The sequence below is a fragment of the Podarcis muralis genome, chromosome 7 (assembly GCF_964188315.1).
Source record: "Podarcis muralis chromosome 7, rPodMur119.hap1.1, whole genome shotgun sequence".
Classification (NCBI taxonomy): Eukaryota; Metazoa; Chordata; class Lepidosauria; order Squamata; family Lacertidae; genus Podarcis; species Podarcis muralis.
Window position 1 is genome coordinate 4,562,669 of NC_135661.1, and position 10,643 is coordinate 4,573,311.

Here is a 10,643-nt window from a genome sequence, read left to right on the forward strand (position 1 = left end):
CATTGCAGAACACTGGCAAAGATCTACATGTGCTCTCCAATCAGTTACAGAACCAGTGGGCTTGGGCAGTGAGCTGAATGTTCAACCCAAATGCATCACAGAATGTTCACCCTTATTGCACCAGGTTCGCAGGAGGGAACAAGCTAAACAATGCAATAAAACTTGAATCCGAGAAAGTTTCTGGCTATCTGGAGAGTAGCATCAGTGAGCTCAATAAAGTAGCAGCTAGACAGCACCCCCCACCATATGCAGGATGGTGCCATATTCAGCAAGTCAACCTGCTCTAAAAATATGAATGGAATAGAAACATTTCAAACACTCAAAATAGGCCAGCGAAGTGGGTGGTATCTGGGAAGTTGATCAGTACCTGCAACATCAAGTGGTCTGTTCATACACCCTTTTTTCTTCTCACCTTCATTACTTTCTCTGTAATTGGTACCTCGGGTTACATACGCTTCAGGTTACAGACTCCGCTAACCCAGAAATAGTACCTTGAGTTAAGAACTTTGCTTCAGGATGAGAACAGAAATCGCATGGTGGCGGCACGGCAGCAGCAGCGGGAGGCCCCATTAGCTAAAGTGGTGCTTCAGGTTAAGAACGGACCTCCAGAACAAATTAAGTACGTAAGCAGAGGTACCACTGTAGTTTGCTGCCACAATGGTGGTGGTGCTACCGGCAGCATATGAAGCTTAGCTCCTTCCCCTTACAGCTCCAGGTGATCTATGTCCATAACTACTTGTCCATAGTTTTTATATGTTTGTTGCTTGCACAGCTGTTTTAAGCTGCCACCTGCATAACCAATTTTGCACAAGTTGACAGCAGCACAGTGTGCATTCTGCAGGTGTGGATACAGTCAAGTATTAAAATAATCCTAACACAGGTAGTGAAGCAAATGCATTGGCATCAAGCTCCAACTCAGGCATGAATTCATAAAGAATGGTGTGTGCATTCAAGAAACTTCCAAAATGCAGGCAACTTCTGCATCCTGCTCAACCTTTGCTTCCCCTCTTCTGTATACAATGCAAGTTATAGCAAGAGCCTCTTATTCCCGATTTAGTACACCTCCAACCTTGACATTCAAACCAGAGACACACAACACAGTAAGATAGAACCTAGCACTTTATTAAGAACTTTAAAATCAACTTGGAATTGAACCAGACATACGTAATAAACGCCCAGAAAAAAAATTGGAACGCAAAAGGCACTTCCTGCTTAGGACACTTGCCATGGAATGGGCAGGTAAACAAGCTGGTTTCTCTGTACAACACCAGCCAAGTCAGCCTCTCCCAAGGCCAGTTATCCTGAGCACTGCCCTCCCCTGTTTTACACAAGCCAGACCCCCTGCAGGTTGTGACCCAAGGCTTTTCTGTAGGACACCTTGGCCTATCAGGGAATGCTGGGTACTGTCAAGGAATTTATGGTGTCAAAATAAAGTTAAAAAGCTGCCATTTGAGACCAGGGCTTCTCTGTACTCACACCCTATCCCAAACACAATAAATAAGCAAGTATAAAAAAATTTCAAGTATGTAGGGTTTTCCCCCACGTCCTTTCCAAATGCACTTACACTCTGAAGGGACCTGGCTTCTCTGTAGCTACGCCAGTACTTCAGAATGCAGTTTGGACCTGGCTTTGAAAATAAACCCTGGGAGTTTTGTGCAACATGAAATTCTTGGCTCTTCTAAAGAAAAAAATTCCAGGTGCCAAAAGTATGCAGCCTACAGACCTCAGGTACAACCCTGTGACTTCTCTGCAGTACATCACAAGGCTGGCCAAGGGCCCGCTTAATAAAAGATGGTGAGGTTTGGCTAGTGCTAAAACTGTGCATAGGATTTTTTTTTTTAAAAAAACCTTTATTACGTACATCCCCCAAGAAGATAAGAGCAGAAAATGATTAAGGTATGGTGCTGACTGATTTTAAGAGAATAATACCATGAGTTGTGGGACCAAAATTGCCTCAATTAAAAACCACACAAGAGTTCCAAAATGGAACTTGCGGAGCATGCAGGGCCATCTGCTAAGGCGGCGATGACTCACTCACAAGAGATCGGGGGGGGGGGGTGTCCAATCATTGCACCATCCTGCTCTAGATATCTGGACAGGGACTATGTGAAACCACGCAGTGCACATTAGGAGGGAGGCATCTTGCTCATTGTTGAAAGGAAATTCTCATTAGCCTTTGGGCAATACAAAGGATTAGACTGAAGCACTGTTTTGACTACAGCCTGTTCTTCTGCTTTACATATAGCGCCTATGCTCAACTGGCTCTACACATACGTCAAGCACACCAGGAAGAGGAGAAAGCACAGTGCAATTGCGGTCCCCGGAGGACTAATATTCATGGCAATGGACAGAATGTGCCAAATTAAGAGCAGAGGACAGGACCAGTTTAGGGAATGGTGCTCTTTCCCACAGAAAAGCCTGGAGGTTTCTCTGTAATGTACACCAACAGGTCTGGGGAAAGAAGCCCAACATATTCAGTATTTAAGCTTTTTGGGCACTTCCCATGGGAAGTTGTCCCTACCAAAGTGGCCATAGGCTGCAGTCTTCTGATAAATAGGCCTCTTCAGATCCAGATCCCTGGAATATACAAGTCCGTAACTCAATACAAGGCATTTATCAAGCAAAGCAAAAACCAGCTACACTGAAGGGGCCACTTGATGTTCAATGCTGTAGTCCCAAGTCATGGACCAACGGCTACTTTGTACACAGGAAGTAGATGGGACCCATTTGCTCCCAATTCTGGGTGCCAATGCAAATACATCCCAAGGAAACTAAGCCCCTGGGCTCAACTGACATTACAGAATACTTACCCTCCATTATGAGTGGCTACATCCAACTGTAGATCACCACAAGTTTCTCCACTGGGAATGGTACTCCCTATCTGAATAATCAGCTCATATTACAACCAAAACTGCCTACTTCCAGCTTGGAGCTTTTAGAAGCAGTTAGTCAGTGTAGGCAGCAGCACCACTCAGAACACCCATGTTTGCAGAGCTAAGCACCCACAACTTCACACTTTGATTCCAGGACAGTACAACATAGCTGGCCTTGGGTGTCAGTGGCTGGCCTTGGGTGTCAGTGGATGGGCCAAAATACCCAGAAGATCTCTGGAAAATGAGCTTTAATACTCAAAAGCACATGACTGAAGTGTCCAAGAGGAGCCTGTAATAACTCACAGAAATCCTCATATCCCTGCACTATCCATACTTTCCAAATCAGTGCAAGAGCCACAAGGGCTGTGCCAATTTGCAAGGGTGTATTTAATATTACTGTATCTATACACCACTTGCTGCATTAAAAGAGAATAGCTTTTCAATATTGGGTATGTATGCCAATGGTGCAATTCCAAACTGGCTGGGGATCATGGCCAGACAGCAACAAGCTACTTTGTTATCAGCCACCTTTGCCCCAAAATGTGCTATTCTAAGATATTTCTCATTTTCTGTGCCTTACCCTGGCATGTGACATCATAAACTCTAATTTGCCTTACTATACAGTGACAAAGAGGCACAGACTAGCACACCATTCTGCTTTAAGTACTAGATATTAAAGAGCAAGCACTACTTTGTTTTATCTCTAGAAAAATGAACCACCCCAAAGCTCCTCTACAGGGGTGCTGGGGAACTGTCTCCACCACTCCCCAGGAGACTAGGTGTTTTGACAAGTGTCTATGGTAGGAGATTGTGCAACATCATGTACATTCAGGGCAGACTGCCAAATGGTAATGCCTTGTTTATGCCTAGTCCCATCCTTATTACCTCTTTTTTATCTGTCTGAATATTACGTGCATGCACCACCATGTTTTACCTGACAATAACCCCTGGGCGGAGGTCAAAGTTCTTCTTCACAATGTCTAGCAGCTCATGCTCAGTCTTTTGGGAGGTGCCGTAATGAAAAATGGAGACTGACAGTGGGTGGGCCACTCCAATGGCATAGGAGACCTAAGAGCAAAGTTAATATAAACCAAAAGCATTAAAATGTGTGGTTTCAGCTACTTTGTAGGGTATCCCATTTCTCTTCTCCCTCTTCACACACCATTATTCCAATATTTTCCTCTCAACTTTCCTTTCAACCCACACTCCCTGGCCAGTTGTTTTTACTACTAATCCTTAAGCTGTACCTCCATAATGAATTCTGAATGCTTATTTCATCCAACTTACCTTTCCTGCTGTGTTTATTTTAGAACCCAAGCTTTGACAAGACACATAACAGCACAGCCACACATCAAATACTGCACGGCACCCAAGTAACTCTTGCCAGAGCAGGAGTTGGAAATGTGGCATCATCCAAATGCTGCTGGGATGCCCATGAGCCCCAGCAACCATGGCCAATGGTCAAGGGCGATGGGAGCTGTAGTCTAAGAAACCTGGTAAGGATTGCAATAGCCACTGCAAGGCAGCATTTGAGATTTACTGTGGCATTGATTACAGGTGCAAGAATCATGGAGGTGCTGGGTGTATTAATACAAGGACCGCATTTTTCAGAAGCAGCTGTTATACAGCTGAGCATTACCAGCACCTGATTTACATCTCTGCTGCATTGCAGCTGCCTAAAAATCATGAAAGTGCCAACTGTACACACTTCCCAGCTTCTAATAAATTGTGCAACTACACTATCAAAGCCTAACATCTTAAACCCCAAATACTCATTTGAAGAAAACACTAATGTTGCAAATCTTGGGAAAATGCATCTCGTTGCCCAGAAACAACAGACTGAACATACCTGAACCAGCACTCTCCGACAGAGACCAGACTTCACAAGGGATTTTGCAACCCAGCGAGCAGCGTAAGATGCTGAACGGTCAACTTTTGTGTAGTCTTTACCAGAGAAAGCACCACCTCCGTGAGCTCCCCAGCCACCATAGGTATCAACAATGATCTTCCGGCCAGTCAAGCCAGCATCTCCCTGAAATTGGCAATTTTTTTCATTATTTATTTGCCAACCTTCCTGCAGAGTCCATCTCATCTGACTGGACACAACACCACCTGTCTATAAGAGTGGAATGAGGAACCCGTAGCTCTCCATATTGTGAACTCGCACCAGCCCCCAGCCAACGTGGCCCATGATCAGGGGAGGAAGTTTTAGTCCAATAACATGTGGCAGTTCATAGGCTCTCCACCCCTAGTCTATAGCAAGGCAAAGCTACCAGAAGGAGAACTGTGCTGTGTGACACTAGAACTCTAGATGGCATATGGAGCAAAGGCATTTGATTTGTCATAAAAGCATGATGCTTCTGAACTGTAACACTGTAGCTGAGATCTTCCAATAAGGTACCATCAATTGTACAGATTAAGCAAGGGACAAGAATCCAACCTTCATCATACCTGGGGGCCACCAATTACAAAACGGCCACTAGGCTGCAGGTGGTAGACCGTATCATCATCCAGGTATTTTGCAGGTACAACAGTTCTGACCACTTTCTCTTTCAGGGCATCCCTCATCTCATCCAGCCCAATTTTATCATCATGTTGAACAGAAATAACAATTGTATGGACTCTAATAGGGATGACTGCACCACGGTCTTGTCTGTACTGCACAGTCACCTAAAAGGGAATCAAGGAAAACATAATTTTTGCATTATTTCATGTCCAAGTTCTTCATACATTTTGATTGTAGTTTAAAAGGCCTTAACAGAAGATTGAATATGATTTCCATTTTCAAGACCTTTCAATGTTAAAGACAACGCAAGTTAAAGACATTTACCTGAGTTTTAGAATCTGGTCGTAGCCAGGGCAAGGTATGGTTACGACGAAGCTCTGCCAGTTTGGCGTTCAGCTGGTGTGCAAGGAGAAGAGTCAGGGGCATGCACTCTTCCGTCTCATCCGTAGCATAGCCAAACATCAAGCCCTATTTTTGTAACCAAACCAAGATATGAATTTCAGCTTCCCAAGGTGAAGTTTTAAGAATGTACACCACAAACAAATTTTGAGTCATCCGCAGCCTCTCATAACACTGACCTGATCCCCAGCACCAATGTCTTCTTCCTTTCTGTCAAGATGAACTCCCTGAGCAATATCAGGGGACTGCTGCTCCAGGGCAACCAATACATTGCATGTCTTGTAGTCAAAACCTAGGACGCATACATAATGCTTGTAAGTTCCAATCTTATTAACAGTCAACATTTCTATTCAAAATTAAAACGGCCAGAAGCAATCCAATCTGCTTACCTTTTGAGGAATCATCATAGCCAATGTGCTTTATTGTTTCACGAACAATTTTCTGATAGTCAACCGCAGCTCTAGACGTGATCTCCCCAGCCAGAAGGATCATTCCTGTCTTTGCAGCAGTTTCTGCAAAATAATACAGAACCAGAACTGTCAACTCAAAGTACAGAGGAGTTGCAGTTCTTTGACCACACTCCCAATAGATTCCATTTCTTCCCATAATGGCCAAGGGAACTTACCACATGCTACTTTGGCATCCGGATCTTGTTTAAGATGTGCATCAAGGACAGCATCACTAATTTGGTCACAGATCTTATCTAAAATCAGAAACAGCTTCCATTACTTTTCAGACCTCAAGGTTGCCACTATTTCACATGTTAAAAAGTATTCAGCCAACACCCATGCAGGTGTTTGAGCCTTTTACCACTTTTTTTCCTGGTATCATCAACCAATTAAAGAACAGCTGTTTGTGTCAATATGGAACTCCCTTTCCCAGGAAAGCTTGATCTGCTTGTTTTCTGGTAACAGACATGGATAGAGGACTTTATAGGAGACCTTGGTTTAGGAACAGCCACTGGTTCCTGCTGACCTGTTGCAACTGCTAGTTTTGACCTTAATGACTTATACCAACAATACAACAAAAAGACCCAGCATTCACAATTAATGGTTCAGCAGAAACCCTGGGAAGTAATTAGGCACCAATGAATGAAGTGGGGAAAATTATAATTAAGCAAAACTTGCCAATGCTTGATAGCACAAGTTCAAGCTTTCCTCATTCCCTCTAGACACACAAACAAAATTATCCTCAGAATTGCACAGGTGTCCCGCAGTTCTCAAGCTAGTTTTGGTTGACTAAACCCTGCAGCTCTCTGTATTTCCTACCCACTGGTTTCCACATGGAAACTGCACTGTTTGAGATGAAATTTTAATGCTGTGCATCCAAGCACAATTTGCACCTTCAAGGTATACATGTTGCCTTTTATTCTGCTGCCCTTATATTTGCCCTTTACAAATAATGCCTCACACCCAACCGTGCATCTTGGCATTAAGATTCAATCGCTCCAATACTGCATTGATGACTCTGAGTTTCTATAAGCAGAATGAAAGGACCTGGTTACAAAACGCCCACTCAATTCTGTAGAACTTTACATAATCTAATCCTACAGTTGTACCTTAGATCCCAAATGCCTTGGTACTCGGACGCTTTGGCTTCTGAATCCAGCAAACCCGGAAGGGAGTGTTCCAGTTTGCGAACATTCTTTGGAACTCGAACATCAAAATCAGCCAATCAGAAGCTGCACTTTGGTTTCCAAACGTTTTGGAAGTCAAACAAACTTCCGGAACGGATTCCATTTAACTTCCAAGGTACGACTGTACTTACCATTTTGAAATTGGAACTGCTTTCAACCAGCAAAGTCAACCCACACTGCCATGAAATTTATTATAGAGCACTCAAGTCTTGCCAAAATGCTTTACAACCCCTTACGTATGCTTCAGTGATCAACACAGCCTGACACATAGTCCTTAACAGCCATTCTTCAGATGTGATCTACCATTTCATTCAATGGTCAAGATTTAGCCATCTCGTTACCTCTGAGGCCCCAACGTGCCACAGATAAGGCTCCCCACCACCAACACTTCAGCTAGTGGCCTAGACACATGAAGTCTTTATTTAAGAGAAATATTTAACAGAAATTCTAAGGCATACTTCAAAAGCCATCAATTTGTTTAATGTGTATAACAGGTTACTGCCAGAAGCATTGTCTGCACACAAGGCTGCAGGCTATAAATGCAGACTAGTGTCATCCTATATCCTATATCTAATCCAGAGAGAACAAGTAAGGATAAATTACCACCAGCACACGATTCCTAAATATGGCTAAGTCTGAGACAGAAGATACACAGCTGTACACACCACTTGTACTAAATGAACATTTTACAGTATTATAAAATAGACCTCCAGCTTGGAGTTCCACCTAAGCCAGAAATGAAGAAGCTCTAAGCAGTCGTGCCAAAGGTGGATGTTGTGCTTAAAGTGTTTATTCTATCAAGAGGTACTAAGTCGTCAATACAAATGCCTAATCTACATAAAGTTCAGTTGCATGACATACTCATTTGACTAGTTTCACAGTATAAAGAACTTGAACATAGTCAGAAAGCCCAAATCAGAATATTTTACAGAAATTTAAGCACATAAAAATAGTGGGCAATTTCTAAACAAGAAACTAAAATAGCTCCCTAGGGGACTGACTTACAGAGGGAACAAAGGTCTAGCAAGTATAAAGAACAGGCACTTAGAATTGTGGATTTCAAAGTCAAAAGAACAGATGTCATTCACTGTGTCTTGGAAAACAGAATAAAAGCACCAGCGATGCTTTTCTGCCATGTTCTCTGCATACTACTCAGGCAAAAAGAAGCCGGATATCCAGCAGTCGTCCCCCCCAACTGAAAACACTACACGGTGCTATTCTTCAATGGAGCCACATGGGTTCAACCACCACATGGCAGAAACAGAGGTGCAACACCTCCCCCCCCCCTTTCCTGCAGCAAAGGAAATGGCCAAAGCTGAATTCCCCTGCATCAAAGAGCCCTTGTTCCCATGCAGCCTCCTGGCAAAGGCTATCTTTAGAATAGTACAAAAAAGCACATATGCCCAGCCACCAAGATCGGGGACAGCCTTCTCCAACTCCCTCCCTCTATCCATGCTGCAGGCTCTGCCCAGACATCATGGCGGAGAAGGACAATGAAAGCGCAAGTCTCCTCCTCCTCCTCCAGCGTCGTTGGGCATCCAGACCGTTTTGAGCCGACAACGAATTCTTCCGCTCTGTGTGGTTTTGAATTGCTTTTTGACTCTGTGTAACGTAGACAGATACGTGATTGTGCGCACTTACATGAAAGCCCACCTGCTTCTGTATGTAAAAGGCAGGCGCCTGGTCCTTGTCTCCCCCACCCGCGCTGCAGTTTTGGGCTGCCGGCTTCTTTCTTGCATTTCCACACACACACAATCCCTTTTCTCAGGGGCTGCTCCCTTCCTACCATCCATCGTCCCTCCCAAGATCGCGCCATGCGGCTACCACGTGGTCGCCTGCAATGCGGGGCGCGTCCCCGACACCGGGCGGGAGCGCGCGCTCCGAGCCCGCTTTCACCGTCTCCCTCCCATGCCGCCATCGCGCACTTTCCCTTTGTTACCCTGCCCGCCCCCCCCCCCCGCAATCCAGGGGGGCAGCGGGGAAGCCCCGCTCCTGTCCGGGGCGGCCGAGCGGACCCCAGGCCCCCCCCCGCGCGCCCTCGTGGCGCTGCCCCCTCCCTCAGCCGCCGAAGCGGGCCTCCGAGAGCCGGACGCGAGCCAGCCAGGCGGCCGGAGGGCGCGCGCCACAGCACGGCAGCCAATCAGCGAGAGAGCCGTCGGTCGGCCGCGCGCGCGCCCCCTTCCCCTCAGCCGGTTTTTTCGCCCCCCCCCCCCGCGGGCGCGCGCGGGCGCCTCCTTCTGCCGCGAGGGCGCTCACCTGGGTGCCCCTCCCCCACCGACTCTGAGGTGAAGAGGAAGGTGCCCTCATCGATCCTGCTGTCGCGGAAACCGTTCATCATCGCGCCGGAGGAGAGTCGCTGAGGAGAACGAGGCGGAAGCGTGGTCGGAGCGCGCCGCGGAAGAGCCCACGAAGCAAGCAAGCGAGCGAGCGATCGCCGAAGAAGCGCGAGTGAAGAAGCTCTGGCCCCTCGCCGGAATGGAGGAGCCGGCCCTCCGGTGCGGGTCTTTATAGCGCCTGGCCCCGCCTCCTCCGGCGAAGCCCCGCCTCCTGCTCCTCTGCCCAGGGGAGGGGGCGCCGCCCTCTGGCTCCTCCTCCCTCAGACGAAGCCCCTCTGCCCCGCATCTCCTCAGGGCGGCGCCGGCCGGCCGGCCTGCTTGGCATTTCCCCCGCGCGGGCTCCCAGGACGAGGCGAGGCCTGCAGCGGGCGGCCATGTTGGCTCCCTCCGCTCCGCCGCGCGGGCCCCTTTTCGAGGGCGGCGCAGGGCCCGGCAGGGGCTGAGCTCCTCCCGCTACCCGGGCGCCGCGCTCGCCCAGCGCATTGTCCCGAGGCTCGTCGCTCCCGGTTTCGCTCGCCTCACTTGGCCACTTCCTCGCCCGCCAAACTGGGGGCGCTTCCTTCCCTCCCAGCCGGCATACTGGACAAACACATCTTCAAATCAATTCGACCCAGACGTATAGAGCGCTTTCGTGTTTTGAGACGTAGGCTGACAGGATGCTCGACGGGGCTCCAGAGTAAACTTAGGGCATGGGATCCTCGAAGGCCTCCTTTCTCCGTAAAACTGATGCCCGAAGCCGTGAGGTACCTTACAGTCCTTGGAGGGCGATATTTTAGAAGCGAAGTCCTTCCAATACAGCACACCCTCCAACATTTCTCTGATGAAAATAGGGACGTCCCATTCCATAAGGATAATATTACTATTTATACTCCACACATCTTACTGGATTGCCA

At 47.1% G+C, this 10,643-nt stretch overlaps 1 protein-coding gene across 1 annotated transcript; it reads right to left on the reverse strand.

Moving 5' to 3' along the window:
- Positions 1-1,101: 1,101 nt before the first annotated feature.
- On the reverse strand, positions 1,102-9,900 carry LOC114602848 (S-adenosylmethionine synthase). The gene is made up of 9 exons (XM_028741552.2): positions 9,671-9,900; positions 6,404-6,481; positions 6,168-6,290; positions 5,958-6,070; positions 5,704-5,847; positions 5,325-5,543; positions 4,723-4,905; positions 3,808-3,941; positions 1,102-2,577 (listed from the first exon to the last, which is right to left on the reverse strand). Exons 1-9 carry the CDS (start codon positions 9,750-9,752, stop codon positions 2,475-2,477), a joined length of 1,179 nt encoding a protein of 392 aa, XP_028597385.2. The 5' UTR covers positions 9,753-9,900; the 3' UTR covers positions 1,102-2,474.
- Positions 9,901-10,643: the final 743 nt, after the last annotated feature.

Bases quoted from the DNA above. Each gene is read 5' to 3' on its own strand.
- LOC114602848 (XM_028741552.2), bottom strand. From the start codon at position 9,752: ATGATGAACGGTTTCCGCGACAGCAGGATCGATGAGGGCACCTTCCTC. The intron at 6,291-6,403 runs GTAAGTTCCCTT...ATTATTTTGCAG, and splicing joins GGATGCCAAAGTAGCATGTG to AAACTGCTGCAAAGACAGGA. The intron at 2,578-3,807 runs GTAAAACATGGT...TGTATATTCCAG, and splicing joins CGCCCAGGGGTTATTGTCAG to GGATCTGGATCTGAAGAGGC.